This window comes from Pristis pectinata, chromosome 11, assembly GCF_009764475.1.
Source record: "Pristis pectinata isolate sPriPec2 chromosome 11, sPriPec2.1.pri, whole genome shotgun sequence".
NCBI classification, from domain to species: Eukaryota; Metazoa; Chordata; class Chondrichthyes; order Rhinopristiformes; family Pristidae; genus Pristis; species Pristis pectinata.
The window spans coordinates 76,604,602-76,623,095 of NC_067415.1; the positions used below are offsets into that span (position 1 = coordinate 76,604,602).

At 42.4% G+C, this 18,494-nt stretch overlaps 1 protein-coding gene across 2 annotated transcripts in view; it reads right to left on the reverse strand.

The window, feature by feature from the left end:
* slain1a (SLAIN motif family, member 1a) overlaps window positions 1-18,494 on the reverse strand; it is a 92,023-nt gene that overhangs the window by 66,500 nt on the left and 7,029 nt on the right. For both annotated transcript variants that reach the window (XM_052026297.1, XM_052026295.1), the window contains exon 2: window positions 1,805-1,944. In XM_052026297.1, coding sequence (XP_051882257.1) covers window positions 1,805-1,944 — 140 coding nt within the window. The remainder of the gene's footprint in view (window positions 1-1,804; window positions 1,945-18,494) is intronic.

Genomic DNA, 18,494 nt, shown 5'->3' on the forward strand with positions numbered 1-18,494 from the left:
AACCTACGAAGTACACTAAACCAAGATTGTTATAGAATGTGGAGATCTAAACATCTCACATGTTCAAGTTGTTATCTTTTCTTGTTCTGACATTTTGAAACACGCAGAGCATTAACTATTACTGTGAAATGGTTTTGGTTGTCAAGACTGATGGCAATTTTAGCAAGGCAAGCAGCATTCTAAACTGCAATACTTCTCCCACAGTATAAATGAAAATTAATTTTAACATCTCTCTCGAGCAAAATGAAGAAGTCACTCATATGCACTGTGGCATTGTGGTTATATTACAGAGGTGGTAATCCAGAGACCTACAGTAGTGATTTGGAAAAATGAGTCAAATCCCTCCATGGTAGCTTAGAAAATTAAATCAAATTCAGTTAATGAAATAAATCTGGAATTAAAAAGCTAGCATCAGCATTTGTGATTGTGAAACTGCCAGTTGGGTTAAAACTGTCACCAATAACCTTAGGGAAGGAATTTTGCCTTCCTTACCCTGCATGGCCTATCCAAAACTCCAGACTTACAGCAATTTGGTTGACTCTTAATCACCTTGTGAGGTAGCCCTACCCGCATCTCTTCCAAACCGCCACAATGCAAGAGGCCACTCACCGCCATCGCACTCCAAGCCAGCAACACCGACTGAACTCTGATCTGGTTCTATCTCATTAGTTCTCCCTGTTCAGCAATAAAGAGCCAATCCATGTGGCCCCAGATGTGGCTGCGTAGCTCTATATAGATTTTGAAATATCTATCAGCTATATTACGGATTTGTCTAAACCTTCTGGAGTATTACTCATCCCAGTGTTCAATGTAATGAAAGAGAGCACAAAGACTTTTATATCCATTCAAATATAAATGTATTATTACTTAAGAGGTAGAGCCATGTTAAAAAAAAACAACAGCTCTTTTCATTCACTACAGAGCTGCCCATGGTTTCAACCTTTCACAAAGAAGTCATTATGATGAGAAACAACAAGACTATTATTCAAAATTAATCAGATACTGTAAACCCTTTTCTGTCACCATTTGTGAATAATAACAATTCAAACAATTTTAATTCATTCTTTTGGGTATTATTGTTAAAGAAGGGTTTTGATAGGCGTAGGTGATCATTCAACCAATTATATATCTGTACTACATCTGAAATTTCTACTCCATCCACATTCAACATTTGAAATTTAAATATAATATTTCAGGGCACAAGAGATGGCATCAGCAATGCAAATTAGCACCTCTGGACAGTTCTACTGAGCGATTCTGGCAAAAGATCAATAATGTGAAACATAACACTCGTCACATACACGGGTGGACTTGCTGAACACTCCCAGAATTTTCCTGCTTTTATTATCTACGGATTGATGGTTTGATCGCTTCAGGCAGGATGACTTGCTCCTGGCGCTCAGGATTTTAACAACGCCACACATGTAACCGAGTATAGCTAACACACCTCCAAGTTGGTAAATTAGTAAAGGATTCAACAGACATCAACTTGGAGAATTCTTAAATACAGATCAGTGAAAAAAAATGAGGTTGGCCTTACCTACAAAGTCAGCAAGCAGGCTTCCAGTGTACATTATATAATTGCATTTTTTCCCTTTTTAAAGTTATTTTGCTTCATTAAATGACTCATTAAGAAGATTATAATGAGGTATTTTTAGAATAACGGACAGATTACAAAGGATTGTTCTCTAGTTAATGAAAACTGAAACAGTTACTTTACTCACATCATGTATATATAGGCTTACTTAATGATGATGTAGCTGTTAGTAGCATAACTTGGGTAACTTGTGCATATTGTTCTCACCTTGGTCAAGTCTGAAGCACAGTGATCGCTTTGCTGCTTCAATCTCATGGCCTGGGTGATCAAGCACCTGTCTACACCACTCGATTGGGCTCATGGCTTTCTGTTCCATGGTCGGCTGCCTCCTTGGTGAAACATACAACCTATAATGAAAGCACACCACTCACGGTCATTTATCACAGTAGATGAGTCAGGCCACAATTAATCCTCATTTTTACAAACACATGGGTAGTGTAAAAGTAGTTTATCTTAATGCAGTCAGTCAAGGCAAGAGGAAAGTAGTTGCATTAATGAAAATTGAAGTCAATTATTATCTTTGGAAAAGCTCAAAACTATCAGTGGTCTTTGATAGCTGCTGCGCATTTAACAAGAAAAATCAAACCCCCCAGGGTCCAATCAGATAGGCAAAGATCACAGAGCCACACATTAGGGCAAAGAAGGAAAGGCATTGTAGAAGGATATTACTGGCTGTAAGGTGAAAGGGCAGGAATAATGTACCATGGTTACAGTCACAGGCAGTGCCATTAGTGACTTTGATTAAGTGCTCCCTGAGTGGGAAGGGTGAAAGCTGAACTTCAAGGGATCTAAACAAGAATCCCAAGGGCAACCCGCATCCTAACACTCACCGGCACAGGAACTAAATGGACTAACATTCTGGTCCACCAAATCATCTTTTGCCCTTTTTTATTACTTTACATTCATTACTAGAAGACCTGCAAATATTTTTTTTGATAAACAAGCACAAGGCTCATACGAGACCAATCACTACAGACAGAACAAGAAGATTTCTAAAGCTGTGAACATGTATGACAAAATGTGAATATGTATGGCAAGTTTAAAGCTAACACATGTAAGCAATCATACTTCAGGCAAAAACTATCCATAAAATAGTGAACTTAAACTTTAGAAAGGTATTCTTAGTAATTTCTTTTATGGTTGAGAATGCTCAAAATGGTCTGTTTAATATTGAAAATTTTGCATGCTAATTATGAGTAGCAGTACAAAAAAAATCAGCTGAGGGTTGCCATGAGTTCTCTTCCATCACAGTGGAAATTTCTAACATCATCTGGCAAAGTTCCCTGCCCCCAACTCACATCCCCTACAACATAATATGTTCTCTTTATAATGTGCCATGTGAACAATATGCTTGGTGGTCAGTTTATTCTGTTGTGGTTTGGCTATTCTCATCAACACAAGCACTATTCCTGTATGATGCATTGGTGGCAGGTTTATGTATTTGAACATTTTCAATGCAAGGCGAGTTCAGTAAATTGAATACAAGGGGAAGGTTGCTGAATGTTGAAGTAAGCTGATTGGGAAATGTTTCTGAAAGCCTGATGGCCCTAATTGTGCTGGGAGACAACCAGCGATTCCCCTCAGTTCCCCTCCACCATCACCCTCCTCCGTATGACCAAACTGGTCCTCACCCTCAACAACTTCTCTTTTGGCTCCTCCCACTTCCTCCAAACTAAAGGTGTAGCCACGGGCGCTTGCATGGGACCCAGCTATGCCTGCCTTTTCATCGGCTACGTGGAACAGTCCATGTTCCAAGCCTACACTGGTAACGTTCCCCAAATCTTTTCCACTGTATTGACGACTGCATTGGTGTTGCTTCCTGCACCCGTGCTGAGCTCGTCAATTCCATCAACTTTGCCTCCAATTTCCACCCTGCCCTCAAATTTACATGGTCCATCTCCAACACCTCTCTCTCCTTTCTGGATCTCTCTGTCTCCATCTCCAGAGACAGATTAACCACCAACATCTTTTACAAACCTACTGAGTCCCACAGTTACCTTGACTACACCTCTTCCCACCCTGTCACTTGCAAGGATGCCATCCCCTTCTCCCAGTTCCTCTGCCTCTGCTGCATCTAACAGGGTTTCCCTTCCACCACCATCAATGCTGCCTTCACTCGCATCTCCTCCATTTTCCACACATCAGCCTTCACCCCATTCAACCCCCCCCCCCCCCCCCACCCTGACAAAACAGGGACAGGGTTCCCCTTGTCCTCACCTACCGGCCCACAAGCCTCCGCATCCAACACATTATCCTCAGCAACTTCCACCACCTCCAACAGGATCCCACCACTAGGCACATCTTTCCCTTTCCCCCTTTCTCCACTTTCCATAGGGATTGCTCTCTCCATGACTCGCTTGTCCATTCGTCCCTCCCCACCAATGACCCTCCCAGCACTTATCCCTGCAATCACACTAAGTGCTACACCTGTCCCTACACCTCCTCCCTCACCACCATTCAGGGCCCTAGACAGTCCTTACAGGCGAGGCAGCGCTTCACCCGTGAATCCAAGGGTGTCATTTATTGCATCCGGTGCTCCCGGTGCGGCCTCCTCTACATCGGTGAGACCCGATGCAGATTGGGTGACCGCTTCGTCAAGCACCTTCATTCCATCCACCACAAAAGCAAGGATCTCCCAGTGGCCATCCACTTCAATTCCACATCCCACTCCATACCGACATGTCTATCCATGGCCTCCTCTACTGCCACGTTGAGGCCAGATGTAGGTTAGAGAAACAACACCTCATATTTCGCCTTGCTAGTCTTCAACCTGACGGCCTCAACATCATTTTCTCCCCTAACTTCCGGTAACCTCTCCCCTCTTCTTCCTCTCCTCCCTTCTTTCTTTTCTCCCTTGTCTTCCCTCATTCCTGTGACCCCCTCCCTTCTTTTTCCTCTTCCCCCTCCCTTATGACCTGTCCACCTATTCCCCACCTCCTTCCCTTTATTCCATGGTCCACTGCCCTCTCCTACCAGATTCATTCTTCTTCAGCCTTTTGCCTCTTCTACCAATCACCTCTCAGCTTCTTACTTCACCCACCTCCCCCACCCTAACCCTCCTACCTTCCACCCCTCACCTGAACTCACCCATCACCTCCGCCTCCCCCGACTTTCTTATTCTGGCTTCTCCCCTCTTCCTTTCCAGTCCTGATGAAGGGTCTTGACCCAAAACGTAGACTGTTTATTTCCCTCCATAGATGCTGCCTGACCCGCTGAGTTCCTCCAGCATTTTGTGAGATTCTAAGCAGTTCTTCTATCAGTCCAGCGACATATCACTGACACTGAAGAGAGGATCAGGATACACTTCACATCCAGCCCTCAGATTAATGTCAGGAAGGACTTCAGTAAAGCCTTTGACAAGGTCCCACATGGGAGACTGGTTCAAAAGGTTGATCCAGAGCAAGTTGTCAGACTAGATCCAAAATTGGCTTGGCAGTAGGAGATGGGGTGACGGTAGAGGGTTGATTTTGCGATTAGATGCCTGTGACTATTGTTGTCCCGCAAGGGTTGGTGCTGGGACCCTTGCTGTTTGTAATATACATGAATGACTGGGATGTGGCTGTGGGAAATAAGATCAGTAATTTTGCTGACAACAGTAAGATTGGCAGCTGTTGATAGTGTGGAAGGTAGTTTTAGGATGCACATAGACATCGATGTGTTGGTGAAATTGGCTGAAAAATAGCAAATGGAGTGTAATCCAGACAAATATTAGGTGATGCACTTTGGAAGCATTAATGAGGCTAGGACATACACCATGGCAGGGTCACAGGGAGTATTAAGAAACAAAAAGGACCTTGGAGTAAGTGTCCATGGATCCTTGAAGATGGCAACAGAGGTAGATAATGTGGTTGGGAAGGCATATGGGACACTGGCCTTCATTGGTCAGGGCATTGAATACAGAAGTAGAGAGGTTATGATCCAACTTTATAAAACCTCGGTCAGACCTCAACTGGAGTACTGCACGGAGTCCTGGTTACCAAGTTATACAAGGGATGTCATAGCACTGGAGAGGGTGCAGAGGAGATTCACCAAGATGTTGCCTGGGATGGAGCAGTTCAGTTATGAGGAGAGACTGGAGATGCTAGGTCTGTTCTCTCTGGAGCAGAGGAACTTAAGAGGGAACATAATTGAGGTATATAAACTAATGAGGGGTATAAGTAGGGCAGATTGCAGGAAACTTTTCCCCACATCAGAGGTAGATAAAACTAGAGGATATGGGTTAGGGTAAGGGGGAAGAGATTGGGAGGGGATATGAGAGGGACCTTCTTCACCCAGAGAGTGGTAAGTACCTGGAATGTGCTGCCTGAGAGAGTAGTAGAAGCTGGGTCACTGACAGCATTTAAGAAGTCTATAGATGAGCACTTGAATTGTTTAGGCATAGAGGGCTCTGGACCAAGTGCTAGATGACAGGAGCAATATGGACGGGTGCTGTCAGCATGGTTGAGATGGGCTGAATGATTTGTTTCCATGCTACATGACTGAATGATTCTAGGACTGATGTTTAAATGGTAGCACCATTTATCTGAGTGGGGACTCAGACACTGTGGATAAAAAAACTTGCTTCATCTTCAACTTTTTAATTGTTTGTATTTTAATATGTTTTAAAAATATTTCATTTTAATTTATAGTTGAATAGCCTTTTTAACTATTAAAAACATCAAAGAGCTCTCAAAAGACTTTCGACAATTGGAGAGGTGTCAAACCCATCTGGGTTTTCGGGGGAGTTGGTCTTCACAGGACCCTACCTGAAGATGACTCACTGGCTGCAGCCCTCTGACTGCCTTTGGGTACAGTGGGTCAACTTGTATGGCAACTGGAAAATGAAGTGGATGGGGAGCATGGAGAGAGGCTCCACGATAAAATAAATTGTGCCCATAAATTCATCCCTCATTAGCAGAGCCAAACATCCTATATGGCAGAGACAGATGCAATTGTACAGTCTCATGGAATTGTCAATGAACAGATGGCCATTTGGCCAATCAAGCCTATATCAGCTCCTAGTAGAGCAATTCTATCAGTCCCATTGTCCAGACTTTTCCATATAGTCCTGTAAATTATCCCATAGCCCAGCAGATAATTGGGCATCATAATTTTATGACATTACGTGACTCATTCCAGAATTTTAACAACTTGAAAACTACTTTTGCCAGATACAGGCGCTGACTTTGTGGGCAGGCACAGTAGTGTAGCGGTTAGCGTAATGCTATTACAGCATCAGTGACCCGGGTTCAATTCCCGCCGCTGTCTGTAAGGAGTTTGTACGTCCTCCCCGCATCTGCATGGGTTTCCTCTGGGTGCTCCGGTTTCCTCCCACATTCCAAAGACGTACGGGTTAGGAAGTTGTGGGCATGCTATGTTGGCGCCGGAAGTGTGGCAACACTTGCGGGCTACCCCCAGAATACTCTACGTAAAAGGTGCATTTCACTGTGTGTTTCGATGTACATGTGACTAATAAAGAGATCTTATAATGGTGACATGGTGTCAACAACCCAAATCATTAATTCTCTTTCTGTTTCCACATATGCTGAGTGTTTCCAGCATTTTCTGCCTACACTTTATTCACAGTTGTTCTACTCTGTCCCTGCAGTTTAGTCTAATGGTTTTAATGAAATGAATTTTGGAGACAGAGTACAATATATTGTTACCACTATATAGCATGTTTACCTTTACTGATGGGAGATGAATTCCTGTGGTGTAGGTTCCATATACACATCTCTCTCCTCACTTCAGCAGCTTGTCGGATAACTTGTCACTGATCTAATGATAACCCTTTTGATTGTCACGGTGTGTCAAACAAGATACAACCCAAGATTCCCCACAACCTTCTAATCTTTACCACAAAGAAATTAGCAAATGTCACAATCAGCCCACGTTTTGTCTAAATAAATAGTTCCATTTATTTACTATAAAAAGTCACAGAGAAACCAAGTAACTACAATATTAGATATCAATAATTTGGTAATGTTCCAGATTTATATCCTGACAATGAAGTTTGTTCATTGGGCGCATAAATTGGGAATTTAGAGTTGCTACTCCCTATTATTTTAATTGGGAAAAAACTCAGAAAACAAACATTGGAATTTCCAACATTTTATGAAATAATCCCCAATACTCAAAACAATTTCAAGTCTAGAAATTGACTGTTCAAAGCAGTTTATTTCCATAGAATCATAGAACAATCCAGCACAATACAGGCCCTTCGGCCCACCATGTTGTGCCGACCTTTAAACCACGCCTATGACTATCTAACCCCTTCCTCCCACATATCCCCTTATTTTAAATTCCTCCATATGCTTATCTAACAATTTCTTGAACTTGACCAACGTACCTGCCTCCACCACTACCCCAGGCAGTGCATTCCATGCCCCAACCATTCTCTGAGTGAAAAACCTCCCTCTGATATCTCCCTTGACATTCCCACTCATTAATTTAAAGCCATGCCCACTTGTATTGAGCATTCGTGCCCTGGGAAAGAGGCACTGGCTGTCCACTCTATCTATTCCTTGTAATATTTTGTATACCTCTATCATGTCTCCTCTCATCCTCCTTCTCTCCAAAGAGTAAAGCCCTAGCTCCCTTAGTCTCTCCCCATAATCCATACTCTCTAAACCAGGCAGCATCCTGGTAAATCTCCTCTGCACCCTTTCCAACGCTTCCACATCCTTCCTATAATGAGGCGACCAGAACTGGACACAGTACTCCAAGTGTGGTCTAACCAGAGTTTTGTAGAGCTGCATCATTACCTTGCAGCTCTTAAACTCGATCCCACGACTTATGAAAGCTGACATCCCATAAGCTTTCTTAACTACCTTATCCACCTGTGAGGCAACTTCCAGTGATCTGTGGATATGAACCCCCAGATCCCTCTGCTCCTCCACACTGCCCAGAATCCTGCCATTAACCTTGTACTCCGCCTTGGAGTTTGTCCTTCCAAAGTGTATCACCTCACACTTCTCCGGATTGGACTCCATCTGCCACTTCTCAGCATCCTATCAATATCCCTCTGCAATCTTCGACAGCCCTACACACTATCCACAACACCACCGACCTTTGTGTCACCTGCAAACTTGCCAACCCACCCTTCTACCCCTTCATCCAAGTCATTAATAAGTATTACGAAAAGTAGAGGTCCCAGAACCAATCCTTGTGGGACACCGCTAGTCACAGCCCTCCAATCTGAATGCACTCCCTCCACCACAACCCTCTGCTTTCTACAGGTAAGCCAATTCTGAATCCACACAGCCAAGCCTCCCTGGATCCCATGCCCTCTGACCTTCTGAAGAAGCCTCCCATGTGGAACCTTGTCAAACGCCTTACTAAAATCCATGTAGACCACATCTACTGCACTACCCTCATCAATCTTCCTGGTCACCTCCTCAAAGAATCCTATCAGGCTTGTGAGACATGATCTTCCCTTCACAAAGCCATGCTGGCTGTCCCTAATCAGTCCACGATTCTCTAAATGCTCATAGATCCTATCTCTAAGAATCCTTTCCAACAGCTTGCCCACCACAGACGTAAGGCTCACTGGTCTGTAATTCCCTGGACTATCCTTACTAGTTTTTTTGAATAAGGGGACAACATTTGCCACCCTTCAGTCCTCTGGTACCATTCCCGTGGACAACGAGGACTCAAAGATCCTACAAACGGTTCAGCAATCTCCTTCCTCGCCTCGCGGAGCAGCCTGGGGAATATTCTGTCAGGCCCTGGGGACTTATCTGTCCTAATATTTTCTAACAGCTCCAACACATCCTCTCTCGTGATATCTACATGCTCTAGAACATTAACCTTACCAACACCATCCTCAGCGTCATCAAGGCCCCTTTCCTTGACGAATACTGAAGAGAAGTATTCATTGAGAACCTCACCCACTTCCACAGCTTCCAGGCACATCTTCCCATCTTTGTCTCTAATCGGCCCTACCTTCACTCTCGTCATCCTTCTGCTCTTCACATAAGTGAAAAATGCCTTGGGGTATTCCTTAACCCTACTCGCCAAGGCCTTTTCATGTCCCCTTCTTGCTCTCCTCAGCCCCTTCTTAAGTTCCTTCCTCTTCATGAGCCCTCTCTGATCCTTGCTGCCTAAACCTTATGTATGCTGCCTTCTTCCTCCTAACTAGTTGTTCCACCTCTCTTGTCACCCATGGTTCCTTCACCCTACCACTCTTCCTCTGCCTCACCGGGACATATTTATCCCTAACATCCTGCAAGAGATCCCTGAACAATGACCACATCCCCACAGTACATTTCCCTTCGAAAATGTTACCCAATTTACTCTCGCAAGTTCTAGCCTTATAGCTTCATAATTTGCCCTTCCCCAATTAAATATCTTCCTGTCCTCTCTGCTCCTATCCTTGTCCATGACAATGCTAAAGGTTATGGAGCAGTGGTCACTGTCCCCCAAATGCTCACCCACCGAGAGATCTGTCACCTGACACGGTTCATTACCTAATACTAGATCTAATATGGCATTCCCTCTAGTCAGCCTGTCAACATACTGTGACAGGAATCCATCCTGGACACACTTAATAAATTCAATTCAGTAGTTTCTCTCTCTGATGTGCGTTTTATGGGAGTTGACTATGCATTAAGTACCATCACATGACTAACAGTATGTCAATAAACTAAAAAAAATGGACTGACAGCAAATTAGGAACATGGGAACAAATGTAGTCTCTTAGCCCTTCAAGCTGCATCTATCATTTAATAAAGTCATAGCTGACCTAATTACAAATACTCTTGCTTCCTCCCTTATCCTTTAATATCTTTTAATTCACATAATCTATCAATCTTCAATTTAAAATTAACATTTGACCTAGTATCAATTGTTATTGTCGACCATCAGAGCATAGAGAAGTGTTTCTGAACTCCTGAAAGATCTACTAATATTTAAGACTATATTGCTAGAAATGACATCTCTCTAAACTTCATGAATTCTCCTTAAAAATTTGAGTCAAATCACCCCTTCCAGATTCTGTAGAATACAACTGCAACTTCTGTAATCTTGGCTCTTATTTTAATCATTGCAATCCATGTATTGCTCTGAATAATTGCTTACTGTAAATTACCTCTTAGTGCAGGTTAATGGCAAAAAAAAGGCAAGAGTTGAGGGGCATGTGCGAAAGGGAATAAGGCTACGGGAAAATAAGAGGAAAAGAGGAGTGCTCGCAAGTGTCAACATAGATCTGATAGGCCAAAAGGCCTCCGTGTTGTTATAAGGTAAAATAAATCTATGGTGCTCTCCCTCTAAGATCACATACATGCTCCCAAAGGTGTGACAAGCAGATTTGCACACATTACTCCGGATTAGGCAGGACATTGCAATGTAATTTGTAGCTCTGTATATTTCAGTCCTCCAAATATAAAGGCCAACTTTCCATTAGAAAGTTTGATTATTTTCAATACCTAAACATGACATCTCTTCAGAGGACCTCCCTCCCCAAAACTCCACAATCTCTCCTTCAAAACCTCCACAAACTACCCCCCTCATCGGCCCCCACCCTTCCAAGTCTCCGGACATCCAATCCTTCTCACCACCGCAGAACCTCTCTGTTCTATTCCTTTTTAGGTGACTTTCTTTAATGCAAAGAGCTTTGATCTTAGAAAAAAACTTCCATTTATATATCCCCATTCCCATCCTATGATGTCCAATGGTACTTTATAACCAGCAAACTATTTGGAATGCAGCCACTGTAATATCATAGCAAACATCACTATCAATACGTTTTTACCATGTATAGCGTACTTTTAATAACTCTATTTTATTAAATAGTATAACTCTTGGTACATTGTTGCACCCAGACACCACAGTGTTTGTTCACAGTTACTTCAATAAAGGCTTCTCTGTTTATAGACCTGTCACTGTTTATTTGCTTATACAAATAGCAACACAAATGAGTCTTTTGATACTATAATAAACACACAGTAAGATCCTAAAAAATGGCAATGATCAGAATTTGTGTTGCCAAAGCATTTTAATTTGACTGGATACCAAAAGCAACCTCTCTGCTCTTCTTTCAATAATGCGTGGTGCATTTCACATCAACAGAGGGGTGCCTCATCCAAAGGTCAACACCTCTGGTGATGTGGCATACCCTCCATACTGCACTATCATTGATGGTTTTATTTAATGGTATCAATTAGTGAGTTTGAACAGAGTACAACTAAAACCCTCTTAGGACACAAGCTCTTATCATTTAGGATGCAATGAACAACATACTTTTAGAGTTGACCTATATTTGAAGATGGTCGTGCGTGACTTACATTTGCTGGAGTTAAAACTCATTACCATTCAAAGGGGCTACAATTGGAGCAGTACCTCAAAACAGAACCATCTGCATTCTGCCCTCTCCATAGATCAAAGAATTTGCTTGCACTCTCAGAGACACCTTCAATCTGGTCTTCATTTGAAATCTGGTCAGAGAGTACCCTAATACAAATACTTCCAAATACAAAAATCACATAAATTCTTATCTGACAAACTTTCCTCTCACCACAGAAAATAAAACCCCATTACTTATCACAAGGTTGGCAAGCAGGCTTCAAAAGAAATTGTACTGTTGTTGTTCAAAAGTGGGAAGGAGCAAGTAAAAACAGAAAGAAACATTTTACAATCTGAAAATCTCAAGTAATAAAGAAAACATTTTGTGGTTCAGATGCCAACCCTCTTGAGTATTTTCTTTTAAGATTTGCAAACCATTGTCCTGGCTCAGAGATCCAAATTCCTGAAAATCAACAATTTGCTGATGCTGGAAATCCAAAATAAAAAACAGAAAATGCTGGAAACACTCAACAACTCAGGCAGCATCTGTGGAAAGAGAAATAGTTAACATCTCAGGTCAAGGACCCTTTGTCATAACGATATTCTGACTGTAGCATTGCTCCTTCTGCACCAATTCCTCAGCTTCATTCCAATTCTAGGTCTTGCTGTGGAAGTCTCCTCTATTATATACTACAGCATTTCTTTCATTCCTTGCACAAAGTTCACATACCTTTTTGTTTATTATCTCCAATATCTCACATTCTTATTACCTTTCTTTGCCTCCCCCACCCCCCCCCCCCAGCTCCTGCAGGAGACATTAAACCACAGTCTCATCTCCTGTCACCAAAACACCACCCACTATCCCTGCTGGCCACTATTTCTGGTGCTCTGGGCATTACTTTGCTGTCATTCAACATCACCAGGACAGATCATCTGGTCATTACTGAGCTCTTCTATAAGCTGTGGGACAAACAGCAGAAGATTTTGGCTGAGTTGCATACAAGATAGATAATACTGTGTAAAACATTTGTTTTATTAATTACAGTAACTTGCGCAAGTCACAAGAGATTCATTTCACGGAGAGAGAAAATAGCATTAAATACATGAACATTCCTTACACTTTTTCAAAATGCTTAAATCTTTCTTTTGAGTGTTTTACCTCAGAAACTATGCCTTTTTTTTTGCAAGACACCCCTCTGGTGCGCTGCAGTTTGTTACTCCAATGCAAGCACCTCATTGGTTTAGCTCCAGAAGCGGGCGAGTGAGGGGTCCCAGATTAGCTGGCAAACCCTAGGAATGGCTGTGAGGGAGGTCAGAGGCCCTGGCAGTGCGAGTGCATAGGGCAATTGTGCCCATTTATAAAGAGACCCAAGACATTATTGCAATGAAGGTTGTGAGAGTTGACAGTGCACAAATTGGCTGCTGAACCAATGGAGCAACCATACTTCATAACAACATTTCATTGGCTGTGAAGGGCTACGCCATTTCTCGAGGGAGTGAAAGATGGAAAATTGGAGGCAATGAAAGAAAAGGTATGTGACCTTTGTAAAATAAAAGAAATGGTGTAGAATCGCATTTGTTGATGAGGTGATTGAAAGTGGTGGGTACATGCTGGAAGTTAGATGATTTTTGGAATCTGGAGTGGCCACCAGTCTCCCAAGCCTCAAAACAAGCTTGCCTGAAGCTTCTTGACACACAGGAATGGGTGCAGACGATCAGGGCACAGAGACTGAATCCAGGATCTTGCAGCATTCAAGCACTGGTGGTACTGGATGCATTAGAACAAAGATCTGTTCCATATCAAGGCATCTCTCTCAAGTTACATTATGTTCATGGAAAGGTTTGCAAACCCCATCAAAAATTTCAATGTTTTAAAAATCTGTCTGGATTTTCCAAAAGTGCTGGGACCAGAAATTGATCCAATCAGTCACGTTTTGGTGTTGTGTCATCTTTAGTGCTGTGAGTCATGCCAATGCTGTTTGTGAAAGTGGCACAAAGAGCCAAGAACTTGTGTTGCCAGACCTGGAACTAAGTGAAAAGGAACACCGTGCTCCTTCGCTCAGCTATGAAGGATGGAGATCAATATATTTCAAGGAGAAGCTGTCACTGCGGAATTATCAGCCTGATTGGTGAAATGGTAGTCAATTAGAAGGGTTCATCTCTGAATGGATCAAGAGCAGACTTCTTTTCTTTTGGTGAAACCTTCCACAATACACCAGAGGGACTGAAGAATTTTCATCAGTGGATGATGAATATCATTAGACACAATTCAGAAGGAATCCAAGAGCAGGCTGTGTTATCCCAAGAACTGCTTCCCAGTTGTCAAAGAATGGGTGAAACAATGCAAATCACTTTACATTATATTCATTGAAGGTTATGTCGTGTAATCTTAAGTAAAATCTAATCTGAGGCGTCTTGAACTCTGTGCAGTCTCAGTGGTTTGGTTGTCGATGTTACACTGAGTAACACCGGGCTGAAACTGATGTTGATTTCAGGCCTGTGCTCTCCTTGATGTCTTGCAAGTTTTTGCAGTTTTTACAATGTAACACAGCAGGTGCTATCTTTGTAGACGGCACTTTAAGGGATATACCACTAGACAAGCTTACACTGCATATTAGTGTTGCCAATAAATGAACGGATGCTGTAATGATCAGAGGTGCATGCAGTGTACTCCCAGATGGTCAGGATGTGGAAGAACAATGCTCACAACAGGCACATTCTTCCTGCAATGGGGGCCTCAGGAGACCCACCAGCACCATGGCCAAGGGTGTAACCAAGGAGGTCTCTGCAAAGATAGACGTGGTCTATAAGTGCTTACACCATGGTGAGGCCTGCAATGCCTGCACATTCTCAGTCTGGGCCTGTGATCCAAAAGGTAAAAAGGATGAAGTTCTTCTCCTTGAGTTTGGAGTTCAGATGATCTCCTCAATGACAGATGTGGCAGCAGCTTGGAATGATCCTGAGGCTAGGAGGCTGAGAACAATTGCAATCACGATCCACAAGGGCAAAGCAGTCAAGGCGCACAAGGTGACATCTGAGGTTGTTGGAGGTCACCAATGTCAGCAAGGACAAAGGATGCAGCTTTGATTTTGGTCTTTATATAACATGGTTTCTGAGGAAAGGGTGTCAGGGAAACCTGGTTATTCCATGAATACATAAGAACTGCCATTTTGCAGACCAGTGAGGTTGAAAATCTCAGCGCAGATGAATTTTGGGTGTGACATGATTGTTGACAAATGTCTTGGGATGGAAAGGGGGATAAAGCCATAGAAAGGAGCTAGAATAAAATGCAGCCAAAAACGAGGAAATAAATTTCCCAACGAATGCTAAGACATCAAGAAACATGCACAGCATTGTTCAACTCTTGTATAGCCTGACTTTCAAGATGGGTCTTGACGGGGAAATAGGGAATTGATGTTTCACCGGCTGAGGTGAGCAGAACCAAGTGTCACAGTCTCAAAATAAAGGGTTAGCCATTCAGGACAAAGATGAGAATAAACATTTCTTCAGCCAAATGGTCATGAATCTTCAGAATTTTCTACCCAAGAGATGGTGGAGGCTCTGTCACTGCTGCAGAGATTTATAGATTTGGAGATATTAAGTGAATCAAGGGATATGGCATCAGTGCAGGGGAGCAGTGCTGAAGTAAAAGATCGGCCATGATCAGATTGAATAAGGGAACAGGCAGGAGTTGATGAATTGGTTGCTCCTTCTTCTCTTTCTTATGTTCTTAGCAGTAGAGCGCATCTTTTTTTGGATTTGCATGAATGAACCTCAAGCCCCATGACCTCTGCAGAATAGAGCAACTACATCACAATTAGAATATGACAGTTACTCAAATGAAAAAAAAGTGCAGCAAAAAGCTAAGTTATAAATTTATCCTGGCAGTGGCATTTTAAGCTTTTCAAAAAAAAATCCTCCCACCTATTTATTTTTACAGATCTGTTGATGGTGGTAATTATTTCAGATGATGAATTAAAAGCATTGCACTAAAATACGAGTTGAAATGTGAAGTTTGCTATTGTTCACTTATAGCAAGAAGGGCTGATTTGGGAAGGCACTTGTCAGCTGTTCCTTCTAACCTATCATTGATAGATGGAGGATAGAGAAAGAGAGGAAACACAAACAATGGATATTAAAGGTTGTGAAGTAAGGGTAGTTCGGTAAAGCGTGCACAAAGGGAATGTAAAAGCTGCAAAGCGCAGAGCTTTAAGAAATGTCCAGGTCAGACCATGGTAGTCAAGAGAGGAGAAACTGAGCCAACCTTCCCTCTCTCACATGGCATAGTCCAACCTGCTGGCCTGATCTGACCTGCAGACCACTGGTATGGCCTGACCTGCTGAGCATTTCCGACATACTCTACACTTTGCAGTTTTTTTTTAAATCCCTTTATACATTTTCTTTCTCTCTAACCTCCCTCACTAATAAGATAACTTCATCAACAGCCCATCCCACTTCAATTCCGGTCACACCTTGTCAGAGATATTCCTCTCGTCCTATCCATCTCTTTCCCACGCCCTTCTGCAACTTGAACCTAACTTGTTTTCTCTCTTTCCCAGTTCTGACGATGGGTCTTTCACCTGAAACGTTAACTCTAATTCTCTTTCCACAGATGCTGCCAGATCTGCTGAGCATTTTCTATTTTTGTTTCAGATTCCCAGTACCTTGCAATTTTTGATCTTCATTTACTTCTGAAAGTCAGGAGATTAGAAGACAGCAGCAATCTACATTATGTTATCTTTTGCAGTCCACAAAAATAATGCAATCCACACCTTCATGAGCCTGCTTTGTTCCATCACTCTCAGAACTAACTGGAGTCTGCAAAAGGTCTATGTCAACCATTTCCACCCTGCAATGGTCAGAGTCCTATTTACATTACAAAGATTCCCTTCCATTTGTGATATTGAAAGGAGCCTATCACGTGAAGCATAAATAAAGGCACATCAGTGAGGTTCCTGGGCTGTATTTTCACAGAATAAGGTATTGGGACAGTAGGAATCCTGTTCAGTCATTACTCATCTGATGTGGCATTTGACCATTGGGAGCACCCTGGAGTATATTGATTCTGTGTTTTTCTCAAGCCTTTAAATGGTTGCCACATAGTCAATTTTGCCACGAGAGGACTAGGAGACTTGAATATTAAGCAGGGCACCTGAATTAATCAGAATCAGAAAGAGATTTATCATCAATGACATACGTCGTGAAATTTGTTGTTTTGCAGCAGCAGTACAGTGCAAGGTAAAGACATATTACTATAAATTACTAAAATAAGTAAAGAGTGCAAAAAAGGAATAATGAGGTAGTGTTTATGGAGCCATGGACCATGCAGAAATCTGATGGTGGAGGGGAAGAAGCTGTTCCTAAAACATTCAGTGTGGGTCTTCAGGCTCCTGTACTTTGTCCCCGATGGTAGTATTGTGAAGAGGGTGTGTCCCGAGTGGTGAGGGTCCTTAATGATGGATGCTGCATGGTACTGACATTCTTCCAACTTCAGAGGACCTAGAACCCCATTTTAAGTTTTCCTAAATGGCCAAACCAACCATCATTGTACACACTTGGAATGAAACTTGCACCATCTTGTAAATCAAAGTTACAGGAACATTATCAAAGGTTGCCATTCCCATGGAACATTATTTCCCATTCATGCAAATCCAAAAAAATTTCCCATGGAACATTAACAAGAAGCAGAGAGGAGAAACCAACACACATATACACTGGGTTAAATCCAAGGTCCATAAAGTCATAGAGTTATAATGGCACAGGAGGAAGCCATTCAGCCCATCAAGTCCATGCTAACTCTTCAGAGCAATCCGATCAGTCCCATTACCTGGTTTATCCCTGCAGCTCTGCAAGTTTATTTCCCCACAAGTGATATCCAATTTTCTTTTGAAGTCATTGACCTCCCAGTCACCTCCCAATGTACTCATTGGCAGCAAGTTCCAGTTCATATTACTTGCTGCGTAAAAAAAATTCTTCCTAACCTGACCTTGTTCCTCTTGCCCAAATCCTTATATCTGTGTTCCCTAGTTCTTACATCATCAACTAATGGAAACAGAATTTCTTTATCTACCCTACCAGTCATAATCTCCTATGCCTCTATAAAATCTACTTTGCCCCAACAAGAAAGATCACAGCTTCTCCATCCTAATGCTCCCTTATCCCTGGAACCATTTGGATGAATCCCAGAGACATAGAATTATATAGCACAGAAACAGGTTCTTTGGTCTACTTTGTCCATGATGACCATCAACCACCCATCTGCACTAATTCCATTTACCAGCACTTAGTCCATAGCCTTCTGTGCCTTGGCAATTCAAGTGCTCATCATTCAGATACTTCTTAAAGAATTGTAAGAGTACTTGCCTCTAACGCATTCCCAAGCAGGGAATTCCAGATTGGAACCACCCTCAAGGTGAAAACATTTTTCCTCAGATCCCCTCTAACTCCTATGCCCTCTGGATTTAGCCACCTTAATAAAATTCTCACAATCTACCCTAACTATGCCTCTCATAATGTCACATACCTCAGTCTCCTCCGCTCCAAGGAAAACAGATCCAACCTATCCAGTCTCTCCTCAAAACAGAAACACTCCATCCCATGCAATATCCTGGTAAATTTCCTCTGCACCCTCTCCAAT